This window comes from Medicago sativa, chromosome 7, assembly GCF_051527215.1.
Source record: "Medicago sativa cultivar Bolivia chromosome 7, Bolivia_mono, whole genome shotgun sequence".
Lineage (NCBI taxonomy): Eukaryota > Viridiplantae > Streptophyta > Magnoliopsida > Fabales > Fabaceae > Medicago > Medicago sativa.
This window is the reverse complement of record NC_140755.1, coordinates 29,977,360-29,999,078: the sequence shown is the minus strand read 5'-3', so window position 1 is coordinate 29,999,078 and position 21,719 is coordinate 29,977,360. Positions and strand designations below refer to the sequence as shown.

General features: G+C 37.5%; 2 protein-coding genes and 1 pseudogene across 2 annotated transcripts; all 3 read left to right on the top strand.

Moving 5' to 3' along the window:
* Positions 1–1,474: 1,474 nt before the first annotated feature.
* Positions 1,475–3,047, top strand: LOC146905500 (uncharacterized). Its single transcript, XM_085726954.1, has one exon. It carries the CDS (start codon positions 1,592–1,594, stop codon positions 2,504–2,506), a length of 915 nt encoding a protein of 304 aa, XP_085583080.1. The 5' UTR covers positions 1,475–1,591; the 3' UTR covers positions 2,507–3,047.
* A 6,413-nt stretch (positions 3,048–9,460) lies between these two features.
* On the top strand, positions 9,461–13,139 carry LOC146905499 (uncharacterized; annotated as a pseudogene).
* A 1,099-nt stretch (positions 13,140–14,238) lies between these two features.
* On the top strand, positions 14,239–15,379 carry LOC146905498 (uncharacterized). Its single transcript, XM_085728556.1, has 2 exons — positions 14,239–14,483; positions 14,851–15,379. Exons 1-2 carry the CDS (start codon positions 14,239–14,241, stop codon positions 15,377–15,379), a joined length of 774 nt encoding a protein of 257 aa, XP_085584682.1.
* The last annotated feature ends 6,340 nt before the right edge of the window (positions 15,380–21,719 follow it).

Sequence of the window (21,719 nt, the reverse complement as noted above, 5' to 3'; positions counted from 1 at the left end):
TTCATAGCTCTAGAATTGGCTGGTAGTGAGGCTGAGTGGTTAAGAAATCTCTTAGCTAATATTCCTTTAGGAATAAAACCAACTCTATCAGTGTCAATGCATTGTGATTGTAAATCGGCAATAGCCGTGGCAAAGAACAAATCGTTCAATGGTAAGAATAGACATATTCAATTGAGACATAATGTGGTAAAACAGCTGTTAAAAGATGGAACAATACCGATCGATTATGTGAGGTCAGAAGTGAACTTAGCTGACCCTTTGACAAAACCCCTGGGGAGGAAAATAATTTGTGACACATCGAGGGGAATGGGACTTAAAGCCACTTGAAATTAATAAGTGATGGGAATCCAACCTTTGTGACTGGAGATCCCATGAATAAGGTTCATATGGGTAAGAACAAGTCACTTATTAGTTCTGCTAGCACCAAAAATTAGATAATTAATTTTTGTTTACGTCCCTTTCCTATGGTGTGAGTGAGAAGTGCTAGACACTGCATTATTGAGAGGATAAGCATTTGTAGCTTTTAATGAATTTCATATCCCTTATGGGTGGTGTATGATTTGCAGCATACACTTGATGAAATCACGTATGTGAGTGTCAAGTGGGGCCGCTTGTATGAGATCTTGGCGAAATCTCTGGAGCACTCATGAAATAACCAGGCACGCGCATGGCCTATTAGCGCACCACCGTGTTAACGGCAAGAATTGTGGGGGTGTGATGCGAGTGGTAGACCGCTAACATACATAAGTGTCTTTGGTTCATATAGCTTGCTACACCAATTTCACTGTGTGTTAAGTACTATCATTCTAGCACTGGTTCATATAGCTTGCTACACTAGTTTGATGCATTACATCCAAGATGTAAACCCAAAAAGTGTTTTCTAAACTAATTTTTGAACTTTTGAAATATGTGGGGGATTATTGTATTTTTATACTATTTGCTATATTTCCAAAGTTATAATTTTCATACTTTGTTTCATATTGATATGACCACAAATTAATTATGGCTTACTTGGTCAATGAGTGAGTTAATTGCAAACATCTATATGCCTATATTATTCCATTCCATCAGTTTTGTAAAATGGTTTTAATTTGTAACTTATTTGTATTAATTTGCCAACGGAATAGTATTAATGGACAACGTCTCCTTCTAGCATATATTGAAGGCATATATAGAAAAGCTCTTAACTACTCTTTGCTGATCAGTATTTGTTAAGATTCATAGGATTTAGTGTGTTAATTAGGATTAGTGAATATTTAGTTACAACTTAGTGGAGTTTGAAGTTAGTTACACAATAGGTTAGTCCAATAAGTCCTATAAATATAGACTGGTATGTACACATTTTATATCTTTTGATCAAAATGTTTCTCTGATAATGTTTTCTCAATAAAAGCCTTATTGCTCTTTTTCGTTCTAATTCTCCGAATTCTCATAAACTCAACATGGTATCAGAGCCTGGTTGCGATCTCCGAGATATCCTTCTTTTTCCGCTGCCGTATCGGAGAAATCTTCGACCGCCGTATCGGAGAAATCTTCTCCCTTTCAGCACAAAGAAATTTTTACTGTTCTTTTTGATCCTCCGTCGTTTCTAATGACATACTCCATTGTTTGTCATCTATGGAAGATATCAAAGGCTGAAAAGAAGTTTTCGCCATTACCGCCACTTCGGAAACCACCGCAAGATTCTACGGTTCTCCCAACCGAAGCAGTTTCTTTCAATTTTGGTAGTTTTAATTCAGAAATTGTTCCGATCATGTCAACCAAATCTGTTATACCAGCAATTGAAGGTTGTAATATCAAGATTGGTGAAATCTCATGTGTTTTGAACGATCATGTTTCCGCATCATCAGTATTGTATGGGAAAGTTCCTGTTTCTGCATCATCAGTAGTGTCTGCAAATGATTCTTCTGTTTCTTTCGATTTCGCATTTGAATCCAATACGAAGTCAAAAGAGCTTGTTACGGAAGATCAAGAACCACAGAGTTTTCGAGTTGCTTCCGCTGTTTTCAGTTTCGTCATCGCAAATCAATTCCGCGGTGATAATTTCTCCAAGGTTCTAACCAATCTTTTCATGAAGTTTGTTAACATTTTCAGAATTGTAATTTCAGCACCGCCTTGGTTCGCCGAAGGTGATGGTTATTCTCCATTGATTTTCGATCCCGGCGGTGTTGCCATACCTCTCTTCATCGCGACAGTTCCTAGTTCGATAAATTTGATTGAGAATACGTTTCTTGCTATTTTCGTGTTTGGAATTGATTTTTCAGAATTGCATTTACAGAAGAACCTTTTCAGAATCAAGTTTGAAGAAAACACATTTCAAAAGCACGTTTGTAACAAGCTATTTTGGTTGAAATCGCGTTTGCAGAATTTCCTTTTAGAATCGCGTTTGAAGAAGGCGCATTTGAGAAGCAACTTTTGTTCATTCTTTGACGCTTTGATTATGTGCAAAATCGTTTTTGGAGAATTATTTTCTGTTCCTGGATTCACATGCGTTTCGTTTTTGTAGAGAATCACAGATGCGTGTTTTAGAAAGTTGTTCTGGAAAAACTGTTTTGCAAAAGTGCTTTTTGGAAAAGCTGTTTTGGAAAAGTGCGTTTTGGCTAAGTTCTTTTTGGTTCAGACGAGTTTTATCCTGCTTGCATAATCACATTTTGAGAAGCTATTTGCAGTTTTTAGAATTGGTGTTATCGTTCTGTGTTCTTTCGCAGCCTTCTGCATTCCTCAGTTTCTCAGGAAGGTGCTGCTTGCTGAACTTCTCATTTGGTCTTGGGCCTCTTCAGTCTGCTGGATTCTACCTTGGGCATCTTTTCATTTCATATCAGCTTATTTGTTTTTACTAGTTCACACTCCCTATTTCCCTTAGTCCTTGTAGTATGCAAATTTCAATTGTACTTTCATTGTATTCCAAACTCAAATTGGTGAATTTCTCCATTTTGAGTTTGAGGGAGGCTGTTAAGATTCATAGGATTTAGTGTGTTAATTAGGATTAGTGAATATTTAGTTACATCTTAGTTAGTGGAGTTTGAAGTTAGTTACACAATAGGTTAGTCCAATAAGTCCTATAAATATGGACTGGTATGTACACATTTTATATCTTTTGATCAAAATGTTTCTCTTATAATCTTTTCTCAATAAAAGCCTTATGGCTCTTTTTCGTTCTAATTCTCCGAATTCTCATAAAATCAACAGTATTGAAACAAAATAAGAGTTCTCCCTCACGTGTTTTCCATAGAAAAAAAATTATCCTCACTTTCATGCTTTTAGACATATACATTACCAATACAAAATCAATTTTCATCAAGCTAATACACATCTTGGGTTTCATCTTCCTGATTAAATTATATTCTTGCTAGTTCTGTATCCTTGATTACCATCAAGAAGAGTCTGTTAAATCCTGGGGGGTAAGCGTATTATACGCGGAAAATCCTTGAGGACAGCGCGATCAGCGTGTCTCAGACTTTCTCACCAACTTTGTTTTGCAGGTATTTGTAGCAGTTTTTACAACAATATCTTCATTTTTCTCAATCTTTCCATGAATCCTTTAGCTTAAACCTCAAATAAGTTCCTTGTGGTGCCGTTAGCAACTATTAAGCAAGCAAAACTCTTCTCTTTCTCTCTAGTAAGCAAACAACTCCTTTCTTGTTTATTTCCAAAATCACCATTTTTCATTCTTAATCCATTGGAATTATTAGAAAGAAAGTTTTTAGGAATACCCTTGATGTTTTAAAGCATTGGTAAGCAACAAAATCTCCTCCATCTCACCACACCTTGAGGGCCGCCCCTCACCTCTATTTTTGGGGGAAGATGGCTTTTGTGAAATTGCTCCATTTTTTTATGCTTTATATGTGTTTATGTGTTGTGGGTACCATGATTTTAATAAGTTGGTTGATTGTAGGACCAATTGGAGGAAGAAAGGATTTATCTAGTGGATTGGAGTTGTTGTTCTTGCCACAATTTTCATCAAAGGAATCAACACAAGAGTGTGAGTTCCTTTAGTTAGAAAACTTCCCTTTCGATAGTTAAATTATGCCTTTAGAATAATAGATTATGATTTAATACATTAGGACATAATTTAGTGACATTATGATTTAAGATTTATACCCTTACTGGTGTACTCTAAAATAGCTTTTATGTTGAGAATTATGCTTATGGTAATGTAGGAGTTAAAGGAAAAATATTATGACAAGTTTTATATAAGTATGAACAAATATGCAATTTCGACTAAAATTTTGGAAAGTGAGAATTGTTGGATTTTATTACTTTAATTTGTTTCGATTCTTAGCTAATGTAAATTACACTTTTAAGGTAATATATTGGTTTCGTTTGGCTAAGAATCTAAATTCTCATTATTACCGAATGTGTAGCCGAAATTACTACGTCTTTATTAACATAATTAGAAATATTATTATAAGGAAATCAGTTAGGCTAAAATATGTCTCTCTAACTCCTCGCTAGTAGTGGAGTTGAGTGATTATTTCAGTTACCAGAGAAATCAGTCAGTTTATAGTATTAAAACATTTATAAGTCGTGGCTTTTGCTATCCTCGCCAGTTAGGATACAAAAGGTTCCCACCAGTTGGAACGGGCACTATCCGTGACGATGACCCTACGATAATCAGAGGAGTCCGTTATCCCCATCAGTTGGGTTCCCGCCAGTTGGAATTATTACCGGTTAGCAGTGGAATAAATTCCGGGGTTACTCCACCTGGATTTATTCCGTAAAATCAACTCAGATAATATTGTTTGTTCAACGCTAACATTTCTAACATAATATGACAAACATTATGATTATAATTATGATTGTGATTTGAGCATTAGTATCAAGATTATATCAGTATTTTAGACAGCGATCCTAGTTATCCCCTGATCGCTCAGTTATGCATCAAGAAATTGTATAATCCTGAAAGAGGTTGAGTTTAGACAAAGGGCAATCATAGGTATCCCCAAGGATTGCCTGCAGCCTAGGATAGGTGGAGCTCTCTGAGACATTATGTCTCATTCCATTCCATTTATTATTATTTTTCAGGTCCTCAGTCCTCTAGCAAGAAAGGTTAAGAGAATGCTACAGATTGAGATCGAGCTCTTGGGATGATGTTTATATATGTATATACATGTCTCTGGACTTTTTGTGATGTTTGTAGTCCCTATCAGTTTATGGGAATTATGTATCAGATTATGTATATTATTTTTGTGCTCAGTTAGTACAAATATTATCCAGATAATATGTAAAGTTTATCAGATATTCAAACAGAAGTTCTAGAGACATGTGTACATTATCAGTTATCACAGGTAAATTCGGTATTGAAATTTAATGTACCCAATATTAAATTCTAACGCTTTGTAAAATTCTAGACACTTTTATGAGGGCGTTACACTAGGTGCTTGTTTGAGACCATAAAGAGCCTTACGAAGGCGACATACTTTATTTTCCTGACAAGTATATCCTGGAGGAGAACTCATGTAAACCTCTTCTTCTAACTCACCATTGAGGAAGGCAATTTTAACATCCATTTGAGTGAGTCTCCATTTGCGAGTGGCGGCAATGGTAGGAAGTGTTTGAACAGAGGTGATGCGTGCAACAGGGGCAAATGTTTCTTCATAATCAATACCATACTCTTGAGTGAACCCTTTTACCACAAGACTACCTTTGTAAAGCTCAATAGATCCATCCGAGAGAGTCTTTATTTTATAAACCCACTTGCACCCTACAAGAGTCTTATTAGAAGGATGATCAACACGGTCCCAGGTGTGTGTTTTTTCTCTAATGTTTGTAATTTTTCCTGCATAACTTGCCGCCAATGAGGATCTAATGAGGCTTCCTTATAGGACTGTGGTTCATGATAGTGAAGCATAGTGGAATAACAATGGTAATCACGAAGGTAAGGATGTGGATTTCTTACCCGTTTAGGAAGCTTAATGGTGGGTGGTGCATGATCAACAGTAGGAACAACATCATCGAGAGTGGGTTGAACATCGGAAGAGGTTGGAAGCTCACTAGAAAAAACTACATATGTCTCAGAACCTACAAGTGTGTCACTAGGAAGTAGACGTGATTGATTTCAACTTTGACAAGGAAGAGAAAATTATATGTTTCCAAAATTCAACATGGCGAGAGATGCGAATGCATTGGGATATTGGACCCAACATCGATAACCTTTGTGTTCAATGCCATAACCAAGAAAACAACACAGACAAGCGAGATGCTCAAGTTTAGTATACTCATGGGGCTGAAAGAGGACAAAACAAGCACAACCACACATCTTAAGTGAGTTATAATTTGGTGAAAGTGCGATAAAGACGCTCAAAAAGAGAGACATTACCAAGGACAAAGGAAGGGAGACGATTGATTATATGGACAACGGTAATAGCGACTTCACCCCAAGCGCGTTCTAGACAAGAGGTTAGAAATGGTGAAGTTAGACCCCAAATAGTAGGTGTGGGAGCAGGACCCCAAATATCAGAATGCAAAAGATCAAATGGTGAAGCTGAAATGGAAGTACTTTTATTGAAAGATAATGCTGGTTGTTTAGCAGTTTGACAAGCGGTACAATCAAAAGACTCATTGGTAACATATCCTAGATAACCTTGAGACACAAGAGGACGCAACTTACCAATTGAACTATGGGCTAGACGACGATGCCAAAGTTGAATGGAAGAATGTGTGGAAGCGGCACAAATATTTGACTCATGAGGAAAATGCAATTCTGTGAGCACATATAACCTTCCGATCTTACACCCAGTCCCTATAAGTTTACCCATCCGTGGATCCTGCACACGACATCCAGAGGAAGAAAAGGTAATTTCATAACCAAGGTCACATAATTGGCCAATAAAGATAATATTAAAATTTAATTTAGGAATAAGATATGTGTTAGGTATGCTTACATTAGGCAGAGAGATATAACCTATATGACTTACATGCATAAGAGATCCATCATCAGTGTGGATAGAAAGGTTAATGTCTTTTTTAGTTAGGGAAGAAAATAAATGAGACGCTAATGTCATGTGGTTACAACATGCAAAATCAAAATACTACTTAGAATTACCTGGTGTAGTTGAAAGAGCGGCAGGGGTATTACCAGAAGGAAGAAGTTGTGTGAGAAGAGACTCAATGTTTGTAATACGGAGTGCAGGCTGGGAGGATCCTCGAGATGCATTGGCAGCAACATTAGTTTTGACTACAAACCCAAAAGAGTTAAGACAACAATTTGAAGCAATATGACCCTTTTTCAAGCAGTTATAACATTCAACTGTAGGACAATCGGATAAGGAGTGTCCAAAATTACGGCAACAACCACAATAATTCTTCATGATATTGAAAAAAATATTCAAAGAAAGATCCCAATGATTTTCAAATACAACACTGTCAGAGGTGAATTGGAGAAAATCAACCGGAAATCTCACCAAACTGCTTTAGAAAGACAGCAGTGTGATACTAAATTAGCGAAGTTGCAATTGGCCAACCAATTTGTTGTAGAACAACCTTACAATTGTTGTCGGTGGAAGCATGGACTCACAAAAGCAGTGATAACACAAAATTAACAATACTCTGATGAAAGAATCAACGAGATGTTGGTTCTAGTTTTTTTTGTTTAATGAAAGCAAAATTAATTAGTATGTGAACTATGAAGTGATTCAATGGAGTCGGTGAGCGGGAGAAAAAAATACCACAGGAAAACTAACGAAAAAATAATGGATCTAAAGCCGAAGCTATTGATACCATGTAGAAACTCATGAAGATATGAGAAATTTTTTTTTGATGGCGGCCGGGATTCGAACCCCGGACCTTGCATATATTATGCATATTGTCCATACCAATTAAGCTAAGCTCACGAGGACAGATATGAGAAATATTTGTATATTCATTATGTGTTCCAGGTACAAGGAAACAAAAGACTATAATTACACATAAAGACTAATTACTCCTAACATAATTACAATATAATTACAATAAATAGAGAATTATAATATATCTTAACAAAAGAGATTCGTGATCAATAATCTCATATACAAATTTCCAATACATGGCTATGTTAACTCCATTGGCAACATAATAGTTGTTGGGGAGTCTGGAGAGCGCTTGGAGCGACAATTGGCTAAACATCTAGGACCCGTTAAGAGAGAGACACCACACTTTATTTCTAATTGATGTGGTACATTATCACTCGCACTAGATTTCTAACAATGAAGTTATCAAGTTTCAATAGGGATGATTGATGTTTTTATGCGGAAATCTATTATAGGTAGTTCATAATAGGGATGAAAGAAACATAAGTTTGATACATCTTCAAGATTGGTGCAGCATGTTGCGATGATTCTCTAGTGTTAGCAATCTACAAAAATCCAGCTTTACTAATTGTACAAAATTTTGGAACAGAATCCCAAATCCATTAAGACTGAGACTATGTTCTATTATTAAGCTCATAAGGGGATATAAAACATATCTTGAATCATAAAAACTAGGCATGTAATATTATTAATAGCATGTTAATTCGATACATCGGATCTTAACTCAAGAAGTCCTCTATGCTTCGAGCTGCTATTTATGCTTACATCTTTACCATTTCCTGGCACCTCTAAGACGAACATCCACGCAAAACTATTTAAGCAAAATTGTTTATAATTGCATTCAGGGAGAGAACGATCATAGTTGTGTTAGCCTATATTTTTAAGGCTATCATTTAATGTGGTGTTAAATGCAGTCAGAGGAGAGTTGACTTCATCATCAAAGAAATGAAGAGTTGTTCTAAGGGTTCTATCGAAGTTGGGCTTGCTGGGAGCACGTGCTTCAGTTCGACGGATAAAAACCATCGAAGGACAGTTATGTTGGATAAGGGCAAGCAACAGATATCTCCAGGCGGCACATTCGAAATTCAAATTAGGAAGTTAAGACTTGTTAGTTTTTATATATGGTTATAGGTTTGAATTTGAATGTAGGTAGTTATTTCTATTTGTATAAATAGTAGTTTTTCATAGGAAAAAAGGGTTGCAATTCAATCATACAAAACTTACACTCAAATTATCCGTATGGAAGCGAGAAATGAGTCACAAGTTGCAATGTATGAATCTGTGTACCAATTTACTTTCGATCAATGCAATTTAAGTTCTTTTTCTTAAACGTCTTTGCATTTTACTTGTTCATTTATTTAACAACTTCGATTGAAGTCAACTGGGTTGATTTCGATTGCTTTTTATTTTCTTTGTTTTATTTAACATTCAAGAACATTACGGTTTCCCACTAATTACAAAAGCACAAATATGCTCTTAAGATTTACTGGTTGATCTTGCAAGTAACTCTGTTTAAACCAGCATTTGTTTACCAAAAATCAGCGTAAACAAATTGGCACGCCCAGTGGGACTGTTTTGTGCCTTTGTAAATAATTTCATAACGAAATTTGTAGAATTTATATTGTTGGTTTGTTTTGTGTATGCTCTTAAGGAGTAGGAAAAAACTTCCTGATATGGTACGTCCTCCTCCCAATCCAAGTACAGCGGCATCGAACGCCGCTGGTTCATCAGGAACCACAACCAATCCTTCTTCATCATCTGGTGGTACACAAGCAATTCCAAATAGTACCACAATGACGGCATTAGAAACCGTCGAATCAACAATGGCCATGCCAACATCGCAGGCCATTCCAGCGGTTACAACATCCGCTCAAGTGTCTCAGGCCATTCCGATGGGGTCAACTATCCCTGGCCAAACTACACAGGCCATCCCAGCATTTTTTAATCTGGGCACAAGTCGTCGAAATATGCAGTATGGTATGCCGACTTCCTTAATGCAAGGCCTGCATACAAACCCATCTTCGTTCTCCGAAAGTTTAAACGTGCCAATGCCTCAATTGTTTACCCCAGGGGTGAGCGTTCCGATTGCAACGCCCCAACAAACTTTAACGAATGTATCTATGATGGCATTAAGGCAACAAATGGACGAGGCCAACCATGATATGGCCAATTTAGTAACGCAACAAATGGGTGCAGTGATTAATCCTTTAATTCGAGATACTAACAATAGTTATCAAACGTTGTCTGCTCAAATGGAGCGAATTGCTGACTTTTTCGGCGCCCCTGCTGCACGAAGCCCACCGTCTAATCGAAATTTAAATGGTGGGTCGATAGAACCCCCAGCAGTTAGTCAAAACGCTAAGGTGCCTGAAAACCAATTTCAACCATTAGGTGCACAGGCCCAAATTCCGGAAGAGCCTGAAAGGGCACCGATATTAGTGAACATGCATCAAGATGCAGACCAAGTGGTCATGCAAGCCCGTCGAAACAATTATGAAGGGCATAACAACATAGCGAATGTTGTCGAGGCTTTGTTAGCCCAAAATGGCTTTAATATGGGTTTACATAGGCCAAACTTTGTATCACCACTGTCTGAATATGTTTTAGAAACTGACTTACCAAGAAATTGGAAGGTTCCCAAATTTACTAAATTTGCAGGGGAAACCAATGAGTCAACGGTTGAACATATTGCTCGATACCTTATGGAGGCAGGTGAAATGGAAAATAATGAGAATTTAAGGTTGAAATATTTCCCAAGTTCTTTGACAAAAAATGCCTTCACTTGGTTTACAACATTGCCTCCTCATTCTGTTTTTAGTTGGAATCAATTGGAAAAAGCTTTCCATGAACAATTCTACATGGGCCAATCTAAAATTAGTTAGAAAGAATTGGCTAGCGTTCGACGAAGGACGCATGAATCCATTGACAATTATTTGAATAGATTCCGCCTTCTTAAGGCCAGTGTTTCACTTCAGTACCAGAACATGAGTTGGTCGAAATGGCCGCTGGTGGCCTTGATTATTCTGTTCGAAAGAAGTTAGACACCCAATATCTTAGGGATATGGCACAATTAGCAGACAGAGTTCGACAAGTTGAAAGACTCAAGGCTGAAAAAGCCCGGTCAAACAAATTCCCTAAGAAAGAAAAAATTGCCTATGTAGATACAGGAGACAGTGACTCTGAATTCGATTGGGGGTCAGACATTGTCGAAGAAAATGAGATAAATTTTGGCAGATCTTAAAGATGGACCACCTTATACTTGCAAATTGTTAAGGCCATCGAATGGACAAAATCCTGAAGAGCCTAAAAATGATAAATACCCGTCCAAAACATATACTTTTGATGTTTCTAAATGTGAGGAGATCTTCGATCTTTTAGTTGCATATGGCATAATTTTGGTGCCAAAAAATATGAGACTTCCTCCTTTAGAACAAAGAAAGAAACGAGGTTTTTGCAAATTTCATGGATTTTTAGGCCATAACTTATCTCGTTGTACTCGTTTCAGGGATTTTGTGCAAACAGCTCTCGATGAGGGGAGGTTGAAGTTTGGAGACAAAGCCAAACAGTCGATGCAAATCGAAACAGATCCTCTAAAGAAAGTTGATTCAATGTATGCTGATGTGGTTGCCATTAACATGGTAGATATCTCAGAAGAATTCAACACCGAACCACATTCTTCCTTCCCAGTTTCAGATCAAAATTTAAAAACTGGAAATGAAGAGATGGTTGTTGAAAACCATCAGTTTGAAGAGGCAATGGTTACTGAGGATCAGTTTGCTGAAAAAATGAAATTAGCATATCCCAAGGCTGAAGAAGATTTGATAGATTTTCTCAACAGGTGCAAAATTTCCAATGCACATGCCATGCTTTGTCCAAGATGCAGTGTAGTTTTCGATAAAGAAGCCGCAAAATCTGTTGAAGGATTTCAGCCCCAAACTAAACGTAAAGGGGGATGGGTGGATAACCGGCCAAAATTTGGTTTCAACAAACGAGGAGTCCCCTATAAAATGAATCCTTCAGAGAAAAATCCAGATAAAAATCACAGAAAGACTTTCAACCCTTCTTCGAAAGTTCCTACAGATACCTGGGTGTTCTCTGGAGGTAAAAAATCTATTTACTCCGCTCCACCGACAAAATGGGTGAAAAGAGTGGCCACAACCTCTCATCAACAAGAGACATCGAACTCCAGCAAGTACGCCTACAACAATAATTATAAGGGTAAGAAACCTATGACAAAAACACAATGGCGAAGGTATCAACGCCAGAAAAAGGCAAGTGCTTTGAAAGATGTTACTAATGTTGAGAAGAAAGAAAAGAAACAGAAAACTGTTTTCGAAATGGTCAAAAGACCAGCTACTGAAAGGATATTTCCTCCTTTGTCAATCCTGAAAGAGGACCTCCCAAAAGAGGATGAAGAAATGACTTCAAACTTTTCAGAATCTGACCCAAGTCTCGATATAGTGTGCAACGTTGTATCAGTATTGCCAGTCGAGTATGATGTACCTTCTGAAGTAAATGAAGTGGAAAACGATTTCACTGAAGAAATGGCTATTCACAAGCCATTGTGTTACTATGAATGATGGTTGTGTTGAAGATCAACATGCAGTGTTTGAGAGACCTGACATTTCGATGATGCATCACCTCAAACCTTTGTTTATTCAAGCCAAAATAAATGGTGTGGGAGTGAATAAAGTGCTGGTGGATGGAGGTGCTACAGTGAATTTGTTACCCCAATCCTTTCTAGGGAAAATTGGTCTTGTCGATTTTGATTTGAAACCACATAACATAGTTCTCACTAACTATGAAGGAACAACTGGCAATTCCCTTGGGGCTGTCGAAGTCGATTTGATAGTTGGAAGTGTGAAAAGAACAACTACATTTATGGTAGTCCCTTCTAAGGCTAACTTCAATGTGTTGTTAGGAAGGGAATGGATCCATGGTGTGGGGGCAGTACCTTCTACTGTACATCAAAGGATTGCTATTTGGAGAGAAGATGGTTTGGTAGAGAACGTGGAAGCTGACCAGAGTTATTTTTTCGCTGAGGTGAATACAATCACCAAGAAGAATTTCGACAAACAACTTGCCAATATTTCTCCAGTCCTTTCTCTAGGCCCCAAATATGTAATTTCTGAAGATGAAATGTATACTATGAAATTACATCTTGATGGTTTTGTATAGGAAAGAGAACTCGTCGATCATGATTATATAATGGTAGATCATAAGGAAGTTCCTCTAAAGGAGGAAAACTTGCTTAGAACAAGAGCTTCAGCATACAAGAAGGTTACTGATGACCTCACCCCAGAATCAACGGAGTATGCTATCTCACCAACTGGGTGGGATATTGAAAAATAATTTATGGTTAAGCCCAATTTTTGGGACAAAATTACGGCCTATGTGGCCGAAACTCATGCCAAAACGGTTGAAGCAGCCGAAATTTCGCAAAATGAAATGATTGAGAATCCAGTGGAAGATGTTACTGATGATTTTCTTGAAGATCAAAAACTGGATTGCATATATGACGAAGAACCTTTGGGTTTTGAAGAAGATCCTATGGGATCTACCATCAAAATGAAGGCGCAGGATCCTCTCGAAGAAGTGGATTTCGGAGATGGTTCTGTCAAGAGACCAACTTATGCAAGCACAAAAATTCCCAAAGAGTTTAAGGATCGAATAGTGGAACTTCTGAAAGAATATAAAGATTGTTTTGCTTGGGATTACAATGAAATGCCTGGTTTAGATCAAAAAGTGGTGGAACTAAAGTTGCCAATTCGACTAGACAAGAAACCTGTGAAGCAAATTCCTAGGAGGTTCGCGCCACAAATCTTGCCAAAGATTAAAGAAGAGATCGAAAGACTCTTGAAATGCGGTTTCATCAGACCGGCCAGGTATGTAGATTGGCTAGCAAATGTAGTGCCTGTTAAAAAGAAAAATGGGACAATAAGAGTCTGCATTGACTTTAGAGATTTAAATCTCGCTACTCCCAAAGATGAATATCCTATGCCAGTAGCAGAAATGCTAGTAGATTCAGCAGCAGGATTTGAATATCTAAGTATGTTTGATGGTTATTCAGGCTACAATCAAATCTTTATTGCTGAAGAGGATATTCCTAAAACAGCGTTTCGATGCCCGGGGGCATTAGGCTGTTATGAGTGGATAGTAATGCCATTCGGCCTAAAAAATGCTGGTGCTACATATCAAAGAGCAATGAATTCGATGTTTCATGAATTCATAGAAGAATTTATGCAAGTTTACATCGATGATATCGTAGTTAAATCCTCATCGGAGGATAGACATTTGGAACACCTGCGCCAGTCATTCGAAAGGATGCGGCAATATGGATTAAAAATGAATCCATTAAAATGTGCATTTGGTGTTTGTACAAGTGATTTTTTTAGGTTTTGTTGTTCACAAAAAGGGGATTGAAATTAATCAAAACAAAACCAAAGCAATAATGGAGACTAAAGCTCCTTCGACCAAGAAAGAGTTGCAATCTTTGTTGGGAAAAATTAACTTTCTTCGCAGGTTCATATCGAATCTAAGTGGTAAAACGCAAGCATTCACATCATTGCTTCGTCTGAAGAAAGAGAATGTGTTCAAATGGGAACCAGAGCACCAGAAGGCTTTCGATGATATCAAATCTTATTTGATGAATCCTCCTACTTTATCTCCTCTTTTGAAAGATAAAAAGATGAAATTGTATATAGCAACTTCTGAAAATACTATGGGAAGTATGTTATCACAAGAGGATGAAAATGGTGTAGAAAGAGCATTTATTATCTTAGTAGGGTTTTAAATGATGCTGAAACAAGATATCATCCAAGTGAAAAATTATGTCTTTGTTTGTATTTATCATGTACAAAGCTTAAGCATTATATAAAGCCTTTTGATGTTTGTGTTTATTCTCATTTCGATATAATTAAACATATGTTGTCAAAACCTATTCTGCATAGTAGAGTAGGAAAATGGGCTTTAGTACTTACGGAATATTCATTGACTTATCAATCTTTGAAATCCGTCAAAGGCCAAATTGTGGCTGATTTTATTGCTGATCATTCATTGGAAGATCTGATGCCTGGGGCATAGAGAACTTGTGGTGGAAGCTATATTTCGATGGCTCTAGGAATAAAAATGGAATTGGAATTGGAATGGTGATTATTTCACCTAGCGATACTATAACTAAGTACCAATTTCGAATAAACCAATTTTGTTCCAATAATGAGGCTGAATATGAAGCCTTAATTACCGGTTTAGAGATTTTACTCGAACTGTGGGCAAAAAATATCGAAATAAATGGGGATTCAGAACTAGTATTGAGACAATTGACTAAAGAATACAAATGTGTCAAAGAAGGTCTAATTTTATACCTCACCATAGCGAATGCATTACTCAAGCGTTTTGTTCATGTCAAAATACAACATGTTCCACGAATGGAGAATCAAGAGGCGAACGATCTTGCTCAAACAGCCTCTGTATATAAGGTTTCGCATGATCAAGAGCAGGAGCCCATCGAAATTAGAAACAAGCGCAGTTCGATAGAATCTTTTCCCAATAAATTGTCAACACCAAAACTTGGGGGCATAGAAGCATCTTAAAGACAAATACAAGGTATGAATTTAATCGAAATTTTGGTTGTTAACAATTTATCTGATAATGATTGGCGAAAACCCATAGTTAATTATCTGGAAAACCCCAATGGTACAACTTGTCGAAAAATAAAATACAAAGCTTTGAGTTTTGTGATTGTGGGAAATAGTTTATTTAAGAAGACCCCAGAAGGAGTTTTGCTTAAATGTCTTGGAGAAACTGAGGCATACTTAGCTATTTCCAATACCCACAATGGAACATGTGGTACACATCAAGCTGGCCATAAAATGAAGTGGCTTTTGTTTCGACAGGGTTTATATTGGCCAACTATGCTAAAAGATTGCATAGAGTTTGCCAAAGGATGCCAAGGATGCCAGAAGCACGCTGGAATCCAACGTGTGCCAGCAAGTGAACTACATTCGATAGTCAAACCTTGGCCATTTAGAGGTTGGGCTTTAGATGTATTTGGGGAAATAAAACCTAAGTCATCGAAAGGCCACAAATATATTTTAGTTGGGATAGATTATTTTACCAAATGGATAGAGGCATTCCCACTAAGAGAAGTTACACAAGAAAAAGTGATAAGTTTTGTCCAAAAACATATCATATACAGATTTGGCATTCCTGAAACTATCACTACAAATCAAGGATCTGTGTTTACTGGTCGAAAGATGGTAAAATTTGCTGAAACAATAGGTTTCAAATTGTTAACCTCAACACCATATTATGCTCAGGCAAATGGTCAAGTTGAAGCGGCAAACAAAAGTATTATTTCGATAGTTAAAAAGAAAGCCAAAGGTAAACCCCATAATTGGCATGATTTTCTTGGTGAAGCTTTGTGGGCATGTCGAACTTCTCCCAAAGAATCGACTAATACTACACCCTATAGGCTTACATTTGGCCATGATGCTGTCTTGCCAGTCGAAATCTTACTTCAATCAACTAGAATCCAAAGACAATTTGAGATTCCAACGAATCATTATTGGGATATGATTTTGGATGAGTTGGTAGACTTAGATGAAGAAAGATTAGTGGCATTAGATGTCCTCACAAAGCAGAAGGAGAAGATAGCTAAGGCTTATAATAAAAAAGTTAAATCGAAACTTTTTGCCCAAGGAGATTTGGTATGGAAAGTTATTTTGCCCATGGACAAGAAAAGTCGAGTGTTGGGGAAATGGTCTCCTAGTTGGGAAGGACCATGGGAAATTCGAAAAGTTTTTTCGAATAATGCGTATGAAATCAAAGAATTAAATGATGATCAAAGAGTCATGCGCATAAACGGAAAATATTTGAAAAAGTATAGGCCGATGTTGCAAGAAATTAAAATTGCACAAGAGTAGTTCGAAATGAAAAACGAAACATGGCATTAATAAAGATAAAGTGCCAACTATTGGGCAAGTTACATCATAAGTCCCAAAAATGGATAAACTAACCATTACTAAAAAAGGTGCAAATAAAACAAAATAAACGGATTAAGACTTGAAACAAAGGTAGGCTACTGAATCTACCACTGGTGATTCATGCCAAAGACTTCCATGAACCATCGAACTTCGCTATCCATGCGGCAATCGATGCAGAAGTTGTGGAAGTTATAGTCTTCTTCAGCAGCAGGGAGGAAGCCGCGATAGTGCCCTGCCCTTCCATCACCTGGGCAGTTAAGCCAATTGTTGCAGAATTGTCGACGGATCATACCTGCAGGCATGGGTCTCCTATACCAGGTACAGTGAAACCTAAAAGGAGTAGTACCTCCCAAGATGTCCAGTCGAAATTGTTCCATTCTTCTGGTCATCAATAGTTCCCTGAAATCTTCAAGAAGCTTCTCGTAATTCAGACGAGGAGGACCACAAGCCCTCAAGAGGAGTTGAAAGTACTTAGCACTTTCAAAAGGAGCAGCGTTCTCCAATAGACGGTTTATAGTATCAAGGTTTGGAGTTTCATGCAAAATTTGTTGAGAACATCGAAGAAGACAGAACATGGGGTTGCCATGGTTCCACAAGCGCAGCATGAAATCAAGCTTCTCATGAGTTGGTTCCAAATCATTAAGCAGGCGAATACAGTCATTGCCAAAGGATTTGGTGACAATGGGATCCCTACAAATGATTGCATGCCTTTTGTTGGTTCTTTGAAAATAAAAGAGGTCATACATACTGTGTGCAGCAACCCTTTTGGCTATATTGATGAGAAGATCATCACTTAAAGAATCCATTTTTGAGAAGAGAAAACTTAGAAAAGTTGGAAGGAGTTTTCAAAAAAAAAATGAAAATGGAAGAAGATGATGGAACTTTCAAGAGAAGTTTTACATTTATAATGAAGTAGAAGATGGAGAAGTTACTTTTTACGGTTTCTAAAACTATTCAGATGCACACACGTGGCGCTAGGAACTGCACATTGCCTTGGGAAAAGAGGGAAGTTAAAAAGTTGATTTATTTACTTTTTATTTTATTTTCCTTTAATTGTCATTATTGACAAGATAGTTTGACGGTTCCCTAGACTAGGTTAACTTGTTTGGTTAAGCAAAAGAAAATTTTTAGTTTCTCATCATTACTTGTCTTTGAAACATGTTCCTAAATAATATTTTTAGAATATTTTATGGTAAATAAATTTGGCAAATAAGTTTTTAGAAATAAAAAGTACTTATGCCATTTCAAGTAGTAAAAATACCATCACAAAATACCAAACGAAGGTAAAAAGGAACTAAGTGTTTCGAAATAAAATTATTACAGAAATGCTGATACTAAAAAGTTGAAAGCTTATCGAGTTGAAAGCTTTTAAAAGTTGAATGCTGATACTCTTGGCTTTTAAAAGTTGAAAGCTTTCCATCAAGGGCACTACAATTTTGAGTAAGGGCTTGTATTTGCTGTTGAAATTGTTGTGACTCCCTGGCCTTTTGAAGAGTAACTTGAGCCTCTTGTTTCATGAGCTTTTCCTTGTCCAAGAGTTTAGTCTTTTGAGTCTCTAGTGCTTGGATTTCTGCCTTGTATTTTGCAATGGTAGCATCAATCTCTTTCACCTTTTGTTGAACAACTGGGGTTTCCTGTCGAAAAGTTTCAAATTTAACATTGAATGCGGAAACGTCTGCCACAAGCTGATCACAGCGCTGCGTGTGCTCTTCAATTTGGGCTTGATCAGTCTTCTTTTCTTGGAAACTTTGATTGATGTTATCAAGAAGAGGCTCTAGTGAGTGAGAAAGTTGCTGGAACTTAAAATCAGAAGGAAGCTCACAAAGTTTATGCAGCAAGTCTTTTACTTCACCTATGATGCCCTCATCTTGCTCGATAGCTTCCAACAGGTTAACTTTCAGGACTTTGTCTCGGAATGCTGCTAAGAGATTTTCTTTCGATGTCTCTGATGGAGCATCAGTAGAAACGTTCGAAGATTTGCCACTACTCTTCGAAAAGAGTGCATTGCTCTTCATCAAGAGCGCAAATGCATTAAGAGGGTCCTCTTGTTCCAGACGGTCGAGTTCCTCTTGGTTGATGGTAACGTCCTCCAAGTTTAACTTGTTCATCGACGTGATCTTCTCCAATAAAGGGTCAGTCTGATCAAGAGTGTTCTTCTCAAGAAATGGCCTTCCTTCTTCAGCCAGCTTGCTAAGGATCAAACCTTCGTCATTTGTTTTCGATGGTAGATTAGGAGAAACATTAGCAGAACCAGGAGAGCTGGTCTCTTCCCCTTCTTCTTCTTTAACAATTGGAGTTGGGATATCTTTATCAGTCGAGAAAAGCTGACCTTGTTGAGAAGTATCAACAATGCCATGTTCGATATCCTGTAAACGAAATAAATGTCAAGGGATTATCAAAAGAACATAGAATAGAATATGTTAAAAATGGCATTAAGTTGATAAATTACCTTCGAAACATTGTCACCTACACAAGATTGAGCACTGTTAGGATTTGAATGTTTGTGCCCATGCTTCCGCCTTTTTGGACTTGATTTGAGTGGAGATCCCTCAGTGTGTGTTGTCTCAATGGTGGTCTCTTGGACTTTATGTTTCCTTTTTCTTCGGTCTTCTTTAGCTTTTGGCATTTCTGAAGTTGTAGTAACTTCGACGGCCTCAGAAGTAGAATCAGGCTGGAAAACATCGACTATAAGATTATCACACAAAGAAATAGTCGAAAATAGGTCAATAAGACTTACCTGATCTTCAATAGCAAGTTCCTCGACGTCCATAGGAGATGGTTCAGGAGAAGGGGTAACCTGTTTCTTCTCTGATTTCGATGACTTTTTCTTCGATGCCTTCCCCGACTTGGATTTAGATGGCTTTGGAACATCATCATTATCGCTTCCATCTTTGGAGTTCAAGGAAACAGCTGCAAAAAGAGGATACAAGATAAGTGACAAATAATTGTTCTTTTAAAAATCTTTTATTTGGTTTGCCTAGAAATTGATTGGTAATTTCATTACCTATTCCTATCGGAGAAGTGATTCGAATATGAACAAGGTCTAAGCCAAGATGACCTCTAAAATTGTAAAGGTTCAATTTCGATGCAGTCACTCTATCCTCCTCTTTCTTTATTAACAATTGCTTCATTCCCAATAAGGAAATACAATTTAGCCTTTTTGGATATGGTGGCCTGAAAGCTAATGCCAGTCTACTGGTTGGCAATGGTGGGAATTTTGTTTTAAAGTGCAGTGTAAAAAGGTATTTGCTAGAAGTAAAAGGTGGAAACTTCATCGAAGGAAGTTTATTATAAATTTTATCTCTTAGAGTTTGGGCGGCATAATTGACTGTTCTTTTTAAATGCAAAGGATCATATATAGTCTGAAAATACTTTTGAAAAGCCTGAATTTCTCGAATATGCGTACCTTTGGTCTTCTTAGTCTTGCTCTGCACATTGTTAAAAGCAAGGATTAGTTGAGGAAGTATTCGATCAGGATTCACTCGATTGGTCTGGCGTTCATAATAATTCCGCCACCATTGAAAGAATGCTTCAGTGCATGATGTAGATAAAACAAAAGGAATAGGCTTGAAAACAAGTTTTTGTTTTTCAGCTTTACATAAAGTTGACCTCCAAAAGTGTTCTATCATTGGCTGCTTCAGGTCATCTATGCTTTGGTACAAAGAAGTGGGCTTAGGCTGAACTAACCCAAATTGTCTAGTAACATAGTTCGGTTGATAACCATATAACCCATAAGGACTACCAGGTGTAAGCCTGCTAGATAGATATGTGGGGGTTAAATAAGCTTCCCAAATGGCATTGATTTCCGCCTCATCTTCGATAGAAGTTGTTGGAAATTCCTTTGTAAACCAAGTTGGCCCTCGAAGCCTGACAGTGAATGGAGCCATGGCAGGAGTAAAGGTATCACATTCTAAGAAGGTATTAAATGCAATGGAAAATAGGTCTTGAAAGGTTCTATTGTTATATTGGATCATGGCTAAACCAATACCTTCGATAGGGCTATCTTCATAAGCTTTCTGGAGGCGCTTAGGAAGTGTAATAGCCAGCTTTGTCCTAAAAGTGGCCAAGAGCCACAATTGAAACAACCAAATAGGGCCAGGAATAATCAAACTACCCCGAGATGGATAATCTTTGATGCTGGTTACTGCTTGGTTTAGGTTCTCATACAGGGACGCTAAAATGAGTTTGCTTAAGCAAATGTCTTTGCCTTCATGCAATTGAATGGCTAAACCAGTTAACTTTTTGGGAATCTGGATAGACCTTGAGCAAAAAACAAATCTAGATAACCAACAGGTTAGAAAGGCAATGTATTCTGTGTCAGAAACTTCAGTGGTCGAAGTATCATGATGATCTATGGCAAAGTAACCATAGGCAGGCCTAGTAAAATCAAAAGAAAAGTCTGACTGATGAATTTCAGGATCGAAAGTTTGGCCAGTAGGCTTAAGGCCCGTAATGCCTGCGACATCTAACAAAGTAGGTGTGAGCATACCACATTTCAGGTGTAGGCTATTTGTCAAAGGATTCCAGAAATGCAAGGCAGCTATTATCAGTTCATTATGGTACATAGGTCCTAACCTAGACAGCTGAATAAGGTCAAAAATGCCTATGTCTTTCCAAAATTGACCTTTCTTCTTCTCTAGTTTATCTAGCCAGCTAATGTAAGGGTCATTTTCGCCAATTCGTGGCTCGGTTCTGAATTTGGATTTCAAGAAACTTAAATCATATGGACCCTTAGTGAAGACTAGTGGAAGTTGTTCTTCTGAACACGGAAAAATGGTGCTAAGACCCTTTGGGGTTTCCTTTTCTATAGGAAGCGGCCCTAATAATGCATGTTGTGAATTTGGGCAAGAGATAATTACCTGGGATTTCCAGATTTTATCTTCAGCTTCCTTAATGTCAGGTTCCTCTATGAACACAAGAGCACCGATAGAAAATTCCTTAGAGAAAT

Coding starts and splice junctions, on each gene's coding strand:
- LOC146905500 (XM_085726954.1), top strand. CDS start 1,592: ATGACATACTCCATTGTTTGTCATCTATGGAAGATATCAAAGGCTGAA.
- LOC146905498 (XM_085728556.1), top strand. CDS start 14,239: ATGGAGACTAAAGCTCCTTCGACCAAGAAAGAGTTGCAATCTTTGTTG. Junction 14,484..14,850: donor AAAGATAAAAAGATGAAATT/GTATATAGCAAC, acceptor ATTCATTGGAAG/ATCTGATGCCTGGGGCATAG.